This window comes from Miniopterus schreibersii, assembly GCF_964146895.1.
Source record: "Miniopterus schreibersii genome assembly, chromosome: 18".
In the NCBI taxonomy this organism is placed as follows: Eukaryota; Metazoa; Chordata; class Mammalia; order Chiroptera; family Miniopteridae; genus Miniopterus; species Miniopterus schreibersii.
The window spans coordinates 38,078,327-38,097,636 of NC_138121.1; the positions used below are offsets into that span (position 1 = coordinate 38,078,327).

A 19,310-nucleotide genomic window follows, 5' to 3' on the forward strand; every position below is an offset into this window, starting at 1 on the left:
AAGCATGGAGGAGAGAAACACGCACCCGTCGCCGCCCCCGGCGCGCCCCTGCTGGAGCCCAGCCTGCCCCAGGCGCGTGCCCGCGGGGCGGGGGCGGGGCCCGCTGCCTCGCCCGCCAGGGCCGCCCGCCTTAGGGACGCGGGGGGAGGGTTATCCTGAGAGGCCTGTGCCGAAGCCTTTACCGCCAGCGCACCTGCCGAAGGGCCCCGTTTCCGTGCGCCCACCGCCTCTGGGTTGCGGCAGGCGCCGGGCTTGCTCTTTTGCAGCGCTCCCCTCCCTCGGCGCGGGCGTCCGCACGTCCCAACACGTGGCGGGGGCACCGCAAACCGACCCGACGCCCGTGTAAGCCTGGGCACCCCCGGCTGCTGCGCGCCCCGCCGGCCGCCTCGCGCCACCCCGACCCCGGCGCTCGCCCCGGTTAGCGCAGGACCCGGACCCACCGTGCGGGCCTCGGTTTGGATCTAGGGGCGCAAACCAGCCGTGAAGGGACAGCAGACGGCTGTGAAGATAGAGGCGTGGCCCTGATTGGATGAGGGCGTCATGCCTTAGGTGCGATGCTGCCGTGACGCCGTCACCACCGGAGGCACGCGCGGAGGGCGCTGGGCAGTGACATGGTTTCCCTCAGAGCGCTGCAGGCTGGAAACATGGGGGCGGGTCACACAAAACTGGTGACATGTGACCGCCGTGCTCTTGGGTGTAATTTTCTACTTTTGGAGAACGTGTGGAGATGCCCGGATGTACGACACACACACGCAGGTGCTGGTTTTCCCCGGGCCCCGGGGAATCAGACCGCAAGCCCCCGGCGCCAGGGGTTCTGGGCCCACCTCCGCGAGCCGCCTCCATGCTGACCTCCGGGGCCGCCCGAGGACCGCCCCTCGGGAGAGCGGACAGCGAGCGCCGCGCAGCCCGCCGCGGGCGTGGGTGCGGGACCCGGGCGCGGCGGCCCCGACTCCAGCGAGGCGAGCTCGCCCCCGATGCGCCGCCGCCCCTCCCCAGCGGCCGCCGCCTGCGCGGGGGCGGCTCTGCGCGGTGACGTCACGGCGCGCCGTGCGCCGGGTCAAAGTGTAGCCCCGCCCCCCTTCCCCCTCGCTGTCTCCTCGGCCTGCGCCGCCGCTCAGCCACTCCGTCTGCTCCTCCGCCTTCCTCCCCGAGCGCTGCCCGGCCGGCCGCCATGGCGAACGTGGTTGACACGAAGCTGTACGACATCCTGGGCGTCCCGCCCGGCGCCAGCGAGAACGAGCTGAAGAAGGTACCGGGCAGCGAGCGGCCGGCGGGGTGCGAGGGGCGCGGGCCTGCGCGGCGGGGCGACCAGGCCGCGCTCCGGGGAGGCCCGCGAGCCGGCGCCGGGCCCAGGTCGGGGGGCGGCGTGGCGAGACCGGCCTCCCGCGGGCCGCGCGCTCCGGCCTCGCCTGACCTTGGCCGCCGGCCCCGCCCGCCCGCGGCTGCAGCAAACACAACCCACCGCTGCGCGCTCTACGAAACGCTTCCTTCCTCTCTCCCGCGGCGGGCGCCGGTTCACCAGCCTGGAAAAACAGGTTGGACCGAGGCGCCGGCGCACCCGGCCCCGGGAGAGACGTCCACGCCGCAGACGCCGGCTCCGCGTCGGGCGGGGTCCCGGCCCGGCGGGAGGGAGGGTCGCGGGGCAGGTGGGCTGTTTCCTGGGGCCGCGGCCGCTCCGCCCTTGCTTCCGCCCTTGCTTCCTCCCTTCCGCGTGACCGCGCGGCTGGGGCTGGGGCTGGGCGCATTGTCCGGGCAGGTACCCTGGTGGTGCAGCACCCGCTTCAGGAGGACGCGTGGGTCCCAGCCAAACACCTGAGTGTCCGCCGACTAAAAATAAATAGGAGGCCTCGTTATCGCGCCGCGCAGTGCTGCGAGCCCTGCGCGGGCTTTCAGAGCGCTCGAGGCCCTCGGTGACACCCCACGGCGTCTTCACGGTGCCCCGAGTGTCCGGACTTGCGAGCGGAGAAAACGAGACTGCTCCTTAAGCGGCGGCTCGGGGAGAGCCGAGAGTCAAAGGGACTTCCTGTTAGCTTACCGGAAATGCCGGTCCATTATGTAATTCACGGGCCTGTGAATGGAGACGGGCAGTGCAGCTCCGCCGCCTCGGTTTACGCACCTTCACTTAGACTGAGAGTCACCCGGTTACTAAGACCCCGAGTTAGTCTCCCGTGTGAAAATAAAACACTACCTGGGAGCTCCTCTTGTCTTTTTCCTGATGTTATAATTAGAGGAGCCATCGTGAGCAGGGATTCTTGGCCTGATATTTGGTAATAATGTCTTGCCGTTTGTAAAGCTTAACAAGCATTTCTTTTTAGCGTTTATTGGAGTCTTCTTGACCCGGTTACTGGCCATCAAAGACATTTGATAATAGTGAAAATAAAGAGTTTTCAATATTTTGGGTTTTTTTTTTTCGGTGGCTTCGTCTCATTGTTTGTACCCGGCTTCAGTGGAACCTGTTTTCAAGTGTAACTGCTGTCTGCTTTATTGTATTAAATTAGTGAGTGAACAGTATTAAGATGGAAAATGCCAATAATCCCAGTGAATAAAAGCTGTTTGGGGAAGATTATGATTTTAGAACATTGCTCTGCAGAAAAATGGTTAAGTTAGTACTCAGATTTTTAAACCATCTTTGCCTATAACTCTCCCTTTTTTATCCTTTGTTGAAGGCATACAGAAAGTTAGCCAAGGAATACCATCCTGATAAGAATCCGAACGCTGGTGACAAAGTAAGTTATTTGGGACTTTTTTCCCCCTGAGGTTTCAGTTTTAAACTTAAGTTGCCCTCCTTGATAAAAGGAATGTTGTAAGAAAAGTCCATTTATGCCCATGAGCCAAGTTTTTATGTTAAGAATATTTTGGTTTTGCCCAGCCAGGCGTGGCTCAGTGGTTGAGCATCAACCTAGGATCCAGGAGATCGCAGTTCAATTCCCAGTCAGGTCACATGCCCGGGTTGCCCGATACCCAGTTGAGGACGTGCAGGAGGCAGCTGCTCAATGACTCTCTCTCTCATCATTGATGCTTCTATCTCTCTCTCCCTCTCCCTCTCTCTGAAACTAATAAAGATATATTAAAAATTGGGGAAAAAAATTTTTGGTTTTGTAACAGGAGTACTAACATTCTGGGTAGAGGCAGGTGATAAATAGGACCAGAATCAAACCAAAGGCAACTTGAAGCTTTCAGAATTAAGTGGATTCTTTATTCCTGTAGCCTTTCCCCACTCTTCTGTTTGAAAAACCAATTGTTTTTCTTTTTTCTTTATAGTTCAAAGAAATAAGTTTTGCATATGAAGTGCTATCAAACCCTGAGAAACGAGAGTTATATGACCGCTATGGCGAGCAAGGTCTTCGGGAAGGCAGTGGCGGAGGTGGTGGCATGGATGACATTTTCTCCCACATTTTCGGTGGGGGACTGTTCGGCTTCATGGGCAATCAGAGTAGAAGTCGAAATGGCAGAAGAAGAGGAGAAGACATGATGCATCCACTCAAGTGAATATCTTTTTTTAAAAATTAAGTACTTTTTTTTTTTTCAAGTAGTAGTACTCAGTAGGAGAAAAAAGGTATCAAAAAAAGTTTATCCTTCATCAGAAAATAAAATCTTCCCTTAGCCTTACTATCCTCATTGGGTGTCTAAGTTGAATTTGATAACGTGGATATTTGCATTTTGCTACAAATCTTAAACGATGGTGGTGGTTTTCACTGAGTAGAAAGATGGTTTTGTTAATATGCTCCTGGAGCGTACTATATGATTTAAATGTTCAATTATGAAGATTCTCTTTGAAGTATTTAAATTTTCCAAGTTACTTTTATTTAAAAACTTACAAACGGAGTGACTGCCTGGCTGGTTTGTTTACATGTTGTAGTCACTCATTATTTGATCCTCAGTGAGAACTCTCCTAAATTGGTTTCCATGGAGCTTGACATTAACCTGCCAACATATGAATGGTGTCTGACCTTGATCTTAGCCTGGGAACTCATGAGCCTGCTACAATTTGAAACTAGCTTTTTTACTTTGTAAAATTTGTGAGATCTTGTGCCCTGTTAACTTTCCATAAACTAGTAATGGTTTTATGAGCAAGTGCCAGAGACTGAATTTCAAGTATTTAAAATATTTCAGAAAATCTATTCGTTTGGGTAGATTACAGGAAATAAAGCATAATCTGTTACATTGTTCGAGCCTCATTCTTAAATATGCATTTTAAAATAATTTACCCTCAGAATTAAATTATCTTTAGGATATCATTATAAGAGTAATACTTGTGCAGTATAGATTAGTTTTTTCATGTTTTTCTTTGACAAAGAAATGGTCTAAGAAGTAAATAAAAATGAGAGTGTTTGCTGTACCTTATGGTTCTTCATATCTCCTTTAAATTTTGTTCCATACTATACAGCAAATGCAGTTTTATTTCCTGCAGTTTTCTTGTAACATTATTTAAAATTTCCCTGTTATGACATCTCATTTTGGGTGGCTTTATAGTATTCCATTCCATGACTATGTAATCATTCACCTTCCCTGTAGGATGCTGCAATTCTTTTTTGTAATCAGTAGTCCTGCTGTATCTATATGCAGCTTTGTCTTTCTGTGGCAGAGATTCCCAGGCAGGTAGCAGTGTCTTGAGGCAGATAAATACAACTCACTTTCCTTGTAGAAATTGTGCTAGTTTAGCCCCACTGGTGGGGAGTTCCAGCTTCGCAGACCGTTACCCACATTTTTTCTTTTTTGGCCATGTTTGTTGAAATGAGGATTTTTCTGGCCTCTTAGGTCATGGTTTTGTATACTAATTATAATTTAATATGTAGGGGAAAGACTTACCTGTTTGTTTTCTGTAAATGATTTGGTTAAAGGTTTTTATGAAATACAGAAGACAGGTGCAACCAGGTGATTTTGTCCAATGAAGCTGTAGATATGGCATTACTTGGAAGTGCTTATGGTTGTCCATAAGTGCTTTATACTTTTACTGCCTAGAATGTGTAAAGTTTCAGCTTCAGATAACAATTTTGAGAAAGTTTGAATACCGCAAAAGGCTGTTCTTTGCAAAATACTTCCACCTATTTTTTGTTCCTCTATTTTAAAAGTAAATCTGTACTACTGAAGATTTAAAAACACAGTTGGGCCCGGCCAGGCGTGGCTCAGTGGTTGAGCATCGACCTAGGATCCAGGAGATCGAGGTTCGATTCCTGGTCAGGGCACATGCCCGGGTTGAGGGCTCGATCCCCAATGACTCTCTAATCATGGGTGTTTCTATCTCTCTCCTTTCCTCTCTCTGAAATCAAAGATATATATAAAAAGAAAAAATTAAAAATAAATAAATACACAGTTGGAAGGGTAAAACCAAACTGAATGCATGAAGAGTAGTTTCAGACTTGATACACACACGTCTTTTGAGGTTACTTTGGAAACAAATGGTCCTGCAAATCATGTATGCTGTGTGAATAAAGGCAAGTTGGGTTTTATCAGTCGTATATTTTTTAATAGACTTTTTAACGCCATCTTTTTGGGTCATAAACCTCTTTGAAACATTGGTAAAAGTTGTTTATACAATTTTGCTTTTAATTCACTGGGTTGTTTAGAGCTTTAAGACTCTGTAGGCTCTGTTAAAAATCTGTTCTTCCCTCCTCCTTGTCCCACTATAGATAAGGCCACTTTTTTCTTTTTTGAGACATGCACTCTGAGTGCCTCCCGTAAGTTACAATATGACTTTGTAGCTTTTCTAAATTGTCCTTGAAGGGAACAGAGCCTTGTAATGGAGCATGGACTTAACCTCTCTGTGCCTGTTGTAAAATGGGGATTCCTCCTTCAGAGGGTTGGGTTAGGTGCAGGGCTCCTGCCTGAGGCCAGAGAAGGTTGTGGTACTTGAGTTTGTGCAGTTATCATCTTTATCAGAAAATGCAGGCACAGCAAACTGTTGGTCTAACCCTGTAGGTGCTGGCTTTAGGCACCATCTGTACTGTCCATAGCCATAAAATCTTTCTGATAATTTGAGTCACAAAATAAAACCTCAGTCAGTTGGCTTAATGTAAGGTTTTTTTAATTGTTTTGTTTGAAAAGGTTTATAGTGGAATTTGTTGTTTCAGCTGTCATATATATCTGTATGTAAAGAGAATTTGGCAACATTTTATTGACCCTAATTCTTTTCTCCCCAGAGTATCTTTAGAAGATCTGTATAATGGCAAGACAACCAAACTGCAGCTTAGCAAGAATGTACTCTGCAGTGCGTGCAGCGGGTAAGTGTGTGTTCTGGTTTATGAAATAAATGTCATCTGTTCTTTCGGTGGCACATAAAGTCTGTACCAGATAAAAATTATTCATGATTTAAAACTCACTACCCAACAGAACATTTTCTAATCTCCCTGAAAGTCTGTTTGATTAGCAGTCATTGAGGGGTTGAAGATGCAAGTGAAAAAGCAGTTTCTGTTTGTCTGAGTCTGTTGGAATGGTCTGTGGGCAAAAATCTAATTGATTCTTTTCTTTTTTTTTAAACATATCTTTATTGATTTCAGAGAGAGGAAAGGAGGGGGAGAGAGAGAGATAGAAACATCAATGATGAGAGAGTTGTTGATCGGCTGCCTAGCCCACAACCCGGGCATGTGCCCTGACCGGGAATCGAACCCCGATCTGGATCCTAGGTCGATGCTCAACCGCTGAGCCACGCCCAGCCAGGCTCTAATTGATTCTTTTGCTTGCTTTAGCCAAGGTGGAAAGTCAGGGGCTGTTCAGAAGTGTAGTGCCTGTCGGGGTCGAGGTGTTCGCATCATGATCAGACAGCTGGCTCCAGGGATGGTGCAGCAGATGCAGTCTGTGTGTTCCGACTGCAATGGAGAAGGTATGTGCCCCGGCGCTCCAGCTTCCAGGCTGGACTGGATGGGAGGCATACCGTTTCTTAGTGGGTTTGTATCATCTTACTAAAGAAAAGCTAGGGAAGTGTGAAAGTAATTATTCCATCATGCATAGGCCCAGTGAACACAGATGGACAAAGTGTTTCGTCCCTTCAGATTTAGAAGGTGATATGTAATACAGAGGGTAATAGCAAATTGTTTAGTTACCATTCTGATAAGAGGAGGGTTTTACTGTAAGCTTTAGTTAGTTCCTGAGGCTAGATCCTAGGATTGAACCTCTTCTCACGGAAGCAAATGTTTGAAGCTTTGCTAGTGGTTCAGAAACTGCTGCTCATCTCGCCCTTTAGTGCTCTGGTCCCAGAGATGATCTGGGAACCACTGGGCGTGGCTGTCTTCCGGGTAACAAGGGAAAGCCCAGCTGGGCCTGCGGGCCTTAGAGCAGTGCTATCCAAAACAATTTATTTGCGATTACTGGAATGTTCTATAAATGCAGCATCTAGAACAGTAATCATTAGCCTCCTGTGGCTACTGAGTACTTGAAATGTGGCTAGTGTGACTGAGGAACTACATTTTTAATAACTTAATTTAAACTTAAATAGCCACTGGTAGCTAGTGGCTACCGTACTGGGTAGCAGAGTTTAAAAAATCCTTTTCCAAATTGCTTCTGGGAGTTGTGAGAGAACTTGGAGAAGCTGTGTGTTGCATTCCCCTGCTAGAGGGTCTCAGTACATTTTACCTAGTCATAGTTGCTGACAGTTCCACTATCAAGAAACCAAAGTTGACAAATCTTCCCAGGTACCATTGCCATTTTGAGGAACTGGTATTTTACAGAACATACTTTAAAGTCGGTGTTCTAGAAGCAGACTCGGGAGTTACTGATTATACATGTCCTCTAAGTATTAAAGTGTGCCAATAACTAGCCATTAGAAAATGACGCTATTTTTTCACAATTTACTATGTACAGCTTCAACTTTACTAAACGCTAATCAAATGTTTCAGAAAAATGCGTAGGGGAGAAAAGAAGCTGTGTTGTCCTGAACATGGTGTGGAGGTACTCAATGCCAGCTGCATCCAGCCATCTCTAACTGGTGTTGGAAATTGTCAATGATAGTGAACCTAAATAAAGGGAGATCCATAGTAAATAAAACCCACTGCCAACTGTGCAGTGTAATAATGAGCCATAAAATATATTTGAATTTTTATTTGGGTTCTCTGTTCATTGTTAAACTCATGAAACTAGGACTGAAAATAAAAAATGAAGAAGCAATTGTAGAAGTTTAGCATCTGACAACCCATTTTGTTTCCATGATCCTTAGGCTTTGTTTTTGCTTTAGGAACTCGAGTTAGTAGCCAAAAAAGTATTTTAAGATACATTATGCTCTGAAATAGAGGAGACAGGTAACTCAGACCCTCAGGTAACCAGTAGTAAGATGTGAGGTTTTGTTACTAATAATGGTACTTTAAACAAAACTTTGGGTAGCTGTTAAAGCAAGTTCAGAAAATGTGTTTAATGAGTAAAGGCATTAGCAAGAGTGCAGTCAGGTAGTCTTGCTGGAAGTTGGAATGAACTCTCTCTTTCCAGGAGAGGTCATTAATGAAAAGGACCGCTGTAAAAAATGTGAGGGGAAGAAGGTGATTAAAGAAGTCAAGATTCTCGAAGTCCACGTAGACAAAGGCATGAAACATGGCCAGAGAATTACATTCACTGGGGAAGCCGACCAGGCCCCTGGAGTGGAACCAGGAGACATTGTTCTTTTGCTACAAGAGAAAGAACATGAGGTAATTTCCTTTACATTTGTTTTATTCAGAAATGTATATTGGGTGCAAAATACAGGTTAGATGTGTTTGAGTTTCCTGGAGCAACACTGAACATAAGGTGAAGTTGTTAGGTGGCCTGGCTGAGTTCATAGAGCTGGCTGGTTTGGTAGACCAAAAGGCAGGTGCTGCCAAAGCAATGCGGGAGTCAGATTTGGTCCCACTCTGACCATTGACGAGCACTGTAGCCTTATGTAGTCTTGTTGCCTCTGCCTCCTAGTTTCCTTGTTTGTGAAGATAGGGCACTGGACCAGAAGATTGAAGGCAGCTTATTTTTACTGTGAAACTCTTTTCGTGGGTGGTGGGTGGACAAGGCTTCAGTCTTCAGAGCTGCTCTGTTGATTTGTTTTACACGTTGGGTATCCAGGTGAGCTTTTCTTGAAAGAAAAGTTACTGCAGTTTTAACTTTTTTCATTTTAAATTTCGGGTTGAATGTGTAATGCATCTGTTATGAACAAGGCAAAGTGAACTGGCCTGACGATGTGGTCTAGTGTATGTTACTTTGTGCCATTGCGCTTGTGTTTAAGGTGCCGCATACAATACACTGTAGACCTTTATTCATGAGGAATAGATGGAGCTATTCAGAAACAGCCCAAAGTAATCACCCAAATTCTTGAGTGCAGAAGCATTTGACAGGGCTCTAGCTTTGTCCTTGGTCACATTGACTCAAGTGCCTCTGAAAGACTTTACATGAAAATTGCCTCCCACTTGATGGTGATTTCTACAAATAAAGTATTCTAAATCACTTCAAGAACCCAGTAGAAAATGGAGGTGCAGATTCTGGGGAGTTTGATGGGGTTCGTTCCCTCACTGGGTTGTGAGTTGCTGTCCTGCCCTAGCCTTTCCAGGTGTGCTAGTCAAACTTCTTGCCTCAGCAAAGTTGTAAATTACTATATATGTATATCTTGGCCCTTTGTGGATATTGCCAAGCCCACAAAAAGCGAGGGTCTCTTAGGTTTCTGAAAAATACTAATTTCTAGAATTCTGCCTTACGGTCTCATAGATTGAAATATTTGTGACTCTAAAGATTCTCTGTTAACTGGCACTGGGCCGCTTCCTCACTTGTTCAGCCTTGCCTTCCGTGCTCAGCACCATACAAGGCATCAAAAGCACAAAGATAGAAAGACAGCCAAGGTATTGAGATGTCTATAGTCCGCTTGGGTATAGAGCAAGCCTTGTTGTGAGATGGTACAAGCTGTGTGTGTGTATTCATGGACACATCACGGAGGAGTTGGGAGGGCGTTATCACGTGGTGTCTGGTGGCACAGCAGCGTGAAGGTGCTGAGGAAGTCAGAGGAGAGTAGAAATGATGGTTTTGGGATTTTGGCATGTCAGACTGACAGTGAAACCTTTGTGCCCCTAAGTTCAGTCTTTAATGTGGCTATGTAATTAAATGGGGATTTTAAAAATAGGGGTCATTGGATTTGGAGACAAAGGACTTAAGCTCTGACTCCCATTTACCAGCTTTGGCCTCCCTGGGCTTGGCTTAACTAAAAACAAAACTGGTCCTTCCTCAGAAGGCTGTTGTCAAATCAAATGAGGTGATGGTTAAGCTACTTTTCTTTCTTGGGGCTTTGGGGAGGTGTTTGGAAGTAAGTCACTGTACATTGTTGGCAGCAGTGGAGTTGCATGGAATTTCCAACCCACAGCACATGTCTCTGGTTGTCTAGAGTGAAGGTCAGCGTGGAAGTTCATCTAGGGAGAGGTCGAGGTGGTTCTTCTCGATTTTATTATGACCAGTAAATTTGAGCCCAAAGTGAGGTTTAGGTACTTGTTTAATTTCTACAGCTGAAAATATTCTCAACCTTCTGAAGAAAACTTGACTAGTTTGAACTAGTTCATGAAAAATCTTGTACTAATTTTGTTTTCACTCCCCACACTTGTGCTGAAGTGATTGTAAGTCCATGAGATGCAGGGCGGGTTCTGTATCCGAAACTGTCTGAATCCTCTGATGCAGAGCATTTCGCGTTGGGAGTGCGCATGTTGCTGTACTTGGCCTCCGGTGCGCGTGCTGGTGATGTCGCGGCCGCCGTGTGCACGCCAAGCCCACCAGATCGGGTGGTGGCAGCCCCTCCTCTACACTCTGCATTTGTTTTCTCAGAAATTGCAGTAGCTTTTCAGTGGTTTACTCTCTGGTTCTTGGTAATTTCTTCTCATTGAGCCTGTTTTTCAAAACTTCCCTGATTGGTTTTGTTTGTTTATTCTCTGAATGTTAGCCTCATATTGACTAGTGCGCGTGCCCCCCCGCCCCAAACCAAACCCAACAAAACAATTCTGATAGTGAGCCCTCCTGTCCAAGAACATGGTGCCTTGCTCCCTGCTTCTGACATAGCTTCCCCCCCCGAGAGCACATTTATTAAAGCTGAGGACAGTGAAACAAGGATTTAGGATAGAAGAAGCAACAGGGGAGCCTAGGCAGGGCTGCTTTAGCTCCCTACAGATGTTAGGAAAGAAATGAGCCTGGACGAGGCTGCGTTGGCTCACTTGAAAGCCAGAAAGGGGGCCTTGGAGATGGGTTCAGGGGGTAAGCTCGGGACAAGCTGCCACTGCCCATTACTCCCCTGGTTGTAAGTCTCATGGTGTCCCTTAGAGTTTAGGAGATGCATGCCTGTGGGGGGAGAAAGGCATGGGTGTGCTCCCGGGAGGGAGAGTAAGCTAATGTAGCTTTAACCGAAGGATATTTGGTTAAAAATGGTTCAAGTTTCCTGGTGCTGCTGAAGCTTGTGGTCCAGGACCTCTGGTCAAGGTAATGGTTTGAGAGTAACTTTCCTTTGTGGATAAATTTAGGAGGATAATTTAGAGAAAGAGGCTGTCTTTCAGGTTTCCTCTTTTCTCTAAGTGAACTGTCCAGCAATCTTTGGAAGAGAGACTTGTATTGAAAAAAATCTAGGCGACTTTTATCTGATCTTAAATTTCAAAAGTTAAGTGTATAGATATTGGTAAATTCTCATAAGCCAGGCATGTGTGAAATTGGATGTATTTTTTTCTACACATTGAAAACTCGGAAACATTCTTGATATTTCTGAGTAACCTTTGCCTAGTCCATGGGTTTATTCTGTTTGATTTGCATTCCTCTAAGCAAGTTTGGCATTTTAGGTGAGATGAAACTTGTTTGTACATGTGTGAAGCATGGGATTTAAGCTCCTTCATTGGCTAAGCATTACTAGTTGAACTTTCTATGTTGAAATTGGCCCTCCCTGCCTTTGTTAGGTTCATGTCTGGGGAGTGCTCCAAAGGTGAGCCTACTCTGTAGAATCCCCCTGGGTCTTCTGCACCTTTTTGCTCAGAGCCAGGGTTGGGAAATGGGCCTGCAGCATACATGTTACTGTTTCTGGTGCTCAGCTGTGACTTACGTATGAGCCATTGTTTTCCCAATCCCAGTGCTTGCCTGGTAGAAGTTCTGGCATATTACTTGAGAAGAGCTAGGTTTCCTTACATAAATTTAGAGAATTAGGGATAGTGGCAGTTTGGCTTTTGCAGTAAGTGGTAAAATTAAGGTTTTGAAGTCGATTCAACGAACAGAGCACAACAGAGTGCGGCTCCACGGTCTTTAAAAAACAGTTCTCCTGTGCTTTCTCTGTAGGTGTTCCAGAGGGATGGCAACGATTTGCACATGACATATAAGATAGGACTTGTGGAAGCCCTCTGTGGGTTTCAGTTCACATTTAAGCACCTTGATGGACGTCAGATTGTGGTGAAATACCCCCCTGGCAAGGTCATTGAACCAGGTGAGTCCTGTTTTTCTCTGGTTCAGGGTTCCATGTGCTCTTCTGTATGTAATGTGTAATTTTTTTTTTTAGTAGGTGACTCTTTAAAGAATATTATTGAACACCTTCTTGGATAAAATTCTTAATACTTTCCCCGTTACTTATCCAAATAATAGGATGTGTTCGTGTAGTTCGAGGTGAAGGAATGCCACAGTATCGTAATCCTTTTGAAAAAGGTGATCTTTACATAAAGTTTGACGTGCAATTTCCTGAAAACAACTGGATCAACCCAGACAAGCTTTCTGTAAGTGTTTCTTAAATTTAAGCAACAGATGACTGCCTTCAAGTGTAATAGTAGTTGTGTTTCTTTGTCATCTTCCATTTATTTGTGGTGCTAAGATTAGATCACAATATGTAAAATTTTGTTTTTTAAATATTTGAGTGATTAATGGCTGTCCCAGTTATTAAAATGAGGATTGCTGGTGTCAGTGTTTATGGTACCAAGGAGGGGTAGTAAAGGAGTAGAACTGACTGAGTGTGGTGTGCTTGTGGGAAGGTCGACTGCTGGAGAGCAGGTCCCTCACCTGGTGGCACCCCCCTCAGCCTAGTGTCGGCTGGTTCTTCATGCAGGAAGGCCCGTCTGCTGTAAAATTTTCCAGTGTTTCATAGTTGGCAGCTATTGGTTTGTTTTTGTTTTCTAAGCAATAGTTGGGCTGCACAAAAGATGTCTGCAGATTTGGCCTGTGGTCATCAGTTTGTGATCTCTGGCTTAAAGTGCAAAGGCATCGATGTTAAACTTCAAAGAAGCATACACCTTGGATTGCAGAATGAAAAGGGAAATTAATGAAGATATGTTAATTCCCCCTCCTTTTTCGAAATATGTTTTATTGATTTCAGGGAGAGGGAGAGAGAAACATAAATGATGAGACAGTCATTGATCAGCTGCCTCCTGCACACCCCCTACTGGGGATCAAGCCTGCAACCTGGGTGTGTTTCCTGACCGGGAATCTGTCACCTCTGAGCCACACCAGCTGAGCTGCAGCTAACCTTTTTGTTTGTTCATTTTGTTTTAATGAAGGAACTAGAAGATCTTCTGCCATCTAGACCAGAAGTCCCAAACATAATTGGAGACACAGAGGAGGTAGAGCTTCAGGAATTTGACAGCACTCGGGGTTCGGGAGGTGGGCAGAGGCGTGAAGCCTATAATGACAGCTCTGATGAAGAAAGCAGCAGCCACCACGGACCAGGAGTGCAATGTGCCCATCAGTAAACTGCACACACTAGCACAGGTGGATTCTCTCTCCACGTGTCCTGGTTTGTTTTCAGCGATCCAGCTGGAGGGTCTGGTCAATCCAAATGAACTGATGGACATTTCTTGGTCTATGTGTAACTTTTAAAGCTGGTATAGTATCTACAGAGTGTGTAATTTAAACTAACCACAAAGCTCTACATCTTCATCTGACTGTTCTGTAGCAGAGTAAAGCACTTGAGAGGAAACAAGACTCTTTCACGTGAGTTACAAGTTTCAGCCCTGGCATCCGTGCTGGTTTTTATCGTTTCGTGTAGATTTTTTTGTTTCATATTTGAAATTCAAAGCCCACATTGTAAAGTTTGTGTACAATTTGTCCTGAAGCTTTGTGTTTGGCTGCACCTGCATAATAAGCTGCTACAAATAGAATAAAGAATTTCAGAGCCTGTATCTCTCGTTTAGGTGCATGGGAATGGGCTTTGCACACAGTGGGTTTGGAGCTGACTGGGAACAATGGGAATTACATCAGCTGTGGCTGTCATGTTGTTGGGTTTTTTCTTTTTCTTTTTTTAATCATCTTGTGAAAGGTTTCAAAACTCGATAATAAAGAGTTGGTGTAAATTATTTTTGTGTCACCTTTTTAGGCGGAAGAACACTTTTTTTCCTAATTGATTTTAGAGGGAAGAAGGGAGAGAAAGAAACCTTGATCATTGATCAGTTGCCTCCCCCACATGCCTCGACGGGATCAAACCCGCAACCTGGGTATGTGCCCTGACTGGGAATCAGACCCACCACCTTCTGGTGTATGGGACAGCGGTCCAGCCAGCTGAGCCACCACACCCACCAGGGCAGGAGGAAGGACATATTTTGAACTGTAAAGTATATCCTTAAACTGGAGAATGTATTTTTGGTTCTGATTCTTAAACAGCCCTTAAAAACCCATTGGCCTGAAGCTGATGCCTCAGGCACACGCCCATTTGATAGTTTTAAAAGGTGAGCGAAAGTTTGCTCTGCTGGTAGGAACTGGCTTTCTTGGCTTCCATTGATGCTTGGTAGAGTCAAGGACATCTGAGTTATGTAACTCATAAGTTACAGCCCTGCGCATTGGGGTAACATAGCCTTTGTACCTCCCCACCGCCACCCCTTTTTAAAAGTAAGGTAACAGCAAATCAATATTAGAACCATGTCTGCACAGAACCTGTTAAAATGCTCTGTTTTCATTAAGTGTTAAGTTAAAGATTCTCTGTCTTCATTAAGTTGAATATTTGTGATTGGGGGAAGCATTGATTATTACTGATGTTTTATAGAAAAGCAAGACTCTTGACTGGTAGGAGAAAAATCAGGCAAAACTACTATGTAGAGGGTGTTGCGTTGCTCTTTGCATCTTCTTACTTCGACCTTTTCATTCCCAGAATGGATATTTTTAGGACACACTTTAATTTTAAGAAAGAGAGACCTCAGTTGTGCATTTTACATTTGTAAGAACAAATGGGAGAAACTGAAAAGTTTTTAAATGTATGATGCCATCTGTGACCTAAATATAACGCTTGTAGTTTATTCCTAGGTCTACTAGAACCTGAATGGGGGAAAAGGTGTCCCGGCATTAATCACCTCCCGTGAGGTTTAAATTACTGTCCTGTCCACTCTACCTCCGTTGTACAAAAACTATTTTACAACCAGCCTGGGCAAGATTCAACAGCGTGGTAGTTTTGTATCCGAGGTTACTTCCCCACAACCACTTTAAGCGTAAGAAATGCAGTGGCAATATAAAGTTTGTAGCCTTTCCAATAAAGGTTTATAAAGCAGCTGTTCAGTGCAGTCTTTCTTTCCGTTCTTCTACCCCGGCGTTTGCTAACCTGTGGAAGGGGCACTCTGCGCGGCCCATTGCTCTGCTCTGTGGAGCCTGTCCAGAGAGGAAGCTTCACTAGAGTGTCACCAACACAGAGAATCTCGTAATACAACATATGCCATGAATGTACATTTTTAAAAGGTGGACAACTCTGGGGGTTAGTATATTCGGAGTTTTGCCACCATCACCACTACCCAGAACATTTTCCTACCCCAGAAAAGAAACCACATGTCCATTAGCATTCACTCCTGATTCCATCCCTGGGGTGCAGTCACTAATCTGGTACGTCTCTAAATATTTGCCTGTTTTGGCTTTCTGGTATAAAATGGAATTTAACACTGCTCGGCCTTTTGTGTTCACTCAGCATGTGTGCAGGGTTCATGCCACGGTAGCATGAACCAGTACTTCATTTATGTTGCCAGAGAATACTTCATTGTTAGCACGCGTGCCCGCTGACCCGTTACAGTCAGTGGGCACGGGTGTGTTCCATTCGGGGTAAGGCTGCTATGAACATCCATGTATAGGTTTCTGTGTGGACGTGTTTTCAGCTCTAGAATGTGCCAGGCGTGCAATTTCTGGGCCCCACGGTAATGTTGGAATCCTTTGAAGAGCTGCCAAACTTTTCCCAAAAGGCGGCACCACTTACAGTCCTGCCAGGACTGGATGAGGGTGTCCGTTTCCACAGCTGCCAACGTGCATATATTTTATTAGAGCCAGCTTGGTAGGAAGCGTTTTGATTTGCATTTGCCTAATGACCAATGATGTTAAGCATCTTTTCATGCTTACTGGCTATTTGTGTATCTTGGGAGAAATGTCTAGTTTAATCCTTTGCCTGTGTTTGATTCAGATTGTCTTAGTGTTTACCTTTTCCTGTTCCAGGTGACCGTGTTACATTTAGTCTTACCTGTGGGGGTCCTCTTGGTTGGCATAGTTCTCAGACTGTTTTGGGTCGCCTAGACAGTTTTGAGGACGACCTATCAGGCATTTTGCAGAGTGCCCCCTACTAATGGTACACGTGTCAGAGTTTCTGACAGTCCCACCTGCATGAGTCAGTGCACTGTCGTTTCAGTGAAACCGGGAACCCTTGCCCCCCCCCCCCGGCCAACCATGTGTTCAGGTGTTCAAGTCCAGTAAGAGAATTGTTAACCCACACCCACAAGGGAAACTGTTGACTAGAGTACAGTGTTAAGTCTTTAATTTCACAGACTCCATCTCCAAAGTTACTTAGGTCAGCACCTCCCCTAGCCCCTCTGGTGAGATTGTCTCGTATGTTTGTCACGGTTAAATTGTGGTGATGCGTTCTGTATCCACCGCCTCCTAAATGACTGTTTAAAATCTGCATACATTGAGGGTCCCTCTTTGTCTGTAAACTTCAGCGTGTTTTCACAACTGCGTAGTGTCCTGTGCCTACTATCACAGTCCTGCGGAATGGTTTCACCACTAAATCCCTGTGCTTCGCCTGGTCCCCTCCCTGTCCTGAACCCAAGGCGGCACTTCTGCCTGTTTCCCTTCCTGCGTTTCGCACCATTAGTCACATCGGTGTGCAGCTTTCACTTAGCAGTGCGCCCCGAGGCTCTCCCTGCCCTAAGACCCCCGCGTGGCTCACTCATCTTCTATTTGATTTGCAGGTGTTTTTCCCATTTATTGGTTGGCTTTCTTGATGGTGTCTGAAGCACAAATGTTTTTAAACTTTTTGAGTAAGTTTTTTTTCTCATTTCTTGTGCTTTTGGCATCACATAAAGAATTTTAACCAAAATGTGTAACTCTGGAGAAGACCAGGGTTCGTTGTGGTATAGTTGTTGCTTTTTACAAACAGTCACCTGTCTCTGGGGAGTGGTTGGACACTGAATCCCATCTGGTAACTGATAGTCCACGTGGGAAGGCCACAGGGCATTACTGTTCAACTGTGTATCAGTCAGGACTTGGGTGTTTTGTCTCAAGTACTGATGACACCCTCGTGTTGAGAGGGAGCAGCAAAGCTGTGGACTGGCAGGCGTAGCATGAAGCTGACAGCCGCCCACACCAAGGAGTGACTGACACGTGCGTGGGGGCGACACGTTCCTGTCCACCTGTTACATCACCAGAAACTGCAGCCCTGTCATGCCCCAGCTTACAGTGAGGAAGCCGAGTCTCGGCAGTGCCAAGGCATTCCAGAAAAGTCACACAGCTGTTCAGTGAGGAGAGGATTCCAAGTCCAGTCCAAACCCCAAGGCCCGTGCGATTCAAGACGGTGCTACACAACCACGTCAGCAACCCCCAGAGCTGCTCCTCTCTCCACACTCCAGCAAAAGTCCTGGTGGGAATCTCATTGGCCTGGTGTCGGTCAGCACCACCCTTGAACCAATCGCCGTCGTCAGGGTCACCAGACCTGGGTGACATGCCCAACCAATCTCACCTCAATGGCATGGCCTGGGCAGTCCCACATTTCCACATAGAAGGGGCTTTGGATTGGAAGGGGACAGCATTCTGCTTGAGGAACATCCATTGTCAGCATGAATGGGGGGGCAGGGAGTGGGTGTTGCCTCTAGTCCTGGCCTTGGTGCTTCTGTCCTTTCCCACTGTCATCTTTGACGAGTGGGAATATTTGTGGGATACCCCTTTCTGACAAATGTGGGGCAGCAGCAGGCCTGAGGACCCCTGAATGAGGACCTTGACAACCTCTGGGGAAAGTCAGCTGTTCAGTATCTTCATTTCCTTCCCTGCAACCTGGGAAGGAGTCTGACAACTCCCAAAGCCAGTCACAGGGTCAAAATGACCACCAGGTGCCAGCCGGTGTGGCTCAGTGGTTGAGTGTTGATCCATGCACCAAGAGGCTGCCAGTTCGCTTCCCGGTCAGGGCACATGCCCAGGTTGTGGGCTCGATCCCCAGCAGGGGGCAGGCAGGGGGCAGCCAGTCACATATCCCTCTCACATCAATGTTTCTCTCCCTCCCTCCCTCTCCCCCTTCCTCTCTAAAAAATCAATAAAGACATTTAAAAATAGTAATAAAATAACCACCAGGCTGCATGCAGAGCGAGAATGTACCAGGAAGAATCACCTGACCATGAGAACCTGCCCAGCGAGTAATGCAGAGGGAAGTGAGTTCTGACTGCACTCGTGTGCATGCCCACCCCACCCACCTCCACCCTCAGTGCAGTCTAGTCACAGCATTGGCATATGTGCACAATGTCTATTTTACCCACATTGTCCATCTTAGAGGTGCTGGGTACCAGGCATTGCTTAGGAGCTGTGTGCCCAGGTGTCATTCTAAAGCTGAAATACATTCATGGTGGGCTCGGCTGCTAAGTTAGAGGGCATGTGTTTGCTTTTAAATAAAACTCTGCCAAGCCCTGGCTGGGTAGCTGTTGGTTAGAGTGTCGTCCTGATACACCGGTTGTGGGTCCAATCCCCAGTCATGGCACAGACAAGAATCAACCAATGAAGGCATGAATAAGTGGAACAGCAAACCCATGTTTCACTCTCAAATCAGTAACAAGAAAAATACATTAAGTAAAACAGTGCCGGTGGGGGGCCCATAGGTGACCAGCTCCCCCCGGGGCTTAAACACTTTTTCATCTGGAAATGCGCTTTCTCTTAGGGATATGACGGCTGTGTGACATGACCAATACAAGGATGTTCGTTGAAAGATGGATTATGACTGTGAGAAAGTGGAAATTACCCGAACATCCCCCATTAAATTTCATCACACCCATTCAGTGCACAGTATGTAGTTAAGAAACAAGGTTGTAAAGTTTTCTGACATGTTAATTATATAATAGAAAATGCATTCACATGCTGCTGCTGTTGAGTCCTATGCCTGCATCCCTTTTTTGAGATGTACACTAAGTTGAAAATAATTATTTCCTTGGCGTTTGAGG

General features: G+C 46.2%; 1 protein-coding gene across 1 annotated transcript; it reads left to right on the top strand.

Annotated features, from left to right (window-relative positions):
* The first annotated feature begins 1,065 nt into the window (after positions 1-1,065).
* On the top strand, positions 1,066-15,409 carry DNAJA2 (DnaJ heat shock protein family (Hsp40) member A2). Its single transcript, XM_081117663.1, has 9 exons — positions 1,066-1,249; positions 2,667-2,726; positions 3,262-3,485; positions 6,141-6,221; positions 6,687-6,820; positions 8,416-8,612; positions 12,232-12,376; positions 12,532-12,659; positions 13,434-15,409. Exons 1-9 carry the CDS (start codon positions 1,172-1,174, stop codon positions 13,623-13,625), a joined length of 1,239 nt encoding a protein of 412 aa, XP_080973789.1. The 5' UTR covers positions 1,066-1,171; the 3' UTR covers positions 13,626-15,409.
* Positions 15,410-19,310: the final 3,901 nt, after the last annotated feature.

What these genes read in the sequence shown, in the direction of transcription:
- DNAJA2 (XM_081117663.1), top strand. Translation starts at nt 1,172, where the DNA reads ATGGCGAACGTGGTTGACACGAAGCTGTACGACATCCTGGGCGTCCCG. An exon ending in ATCCGAACGCTGGTGACAAA is followed by an intron (nt 2,727 to 3,261) that starts GTAAGTTATTTG and finishes TTTTCTTTATAG; the next exon opens with TTCAAAGAAATAAGTTTTGC. An exon ending in TGGCAAGGTCATTGAACCAG is followed by an intron (nt 12,377 to 12,531) that starts GTGAGTCCTGTT and finishes TCCAAATAATAG; the next exon opens with GATGTGTTCGTGTAGTTCGA.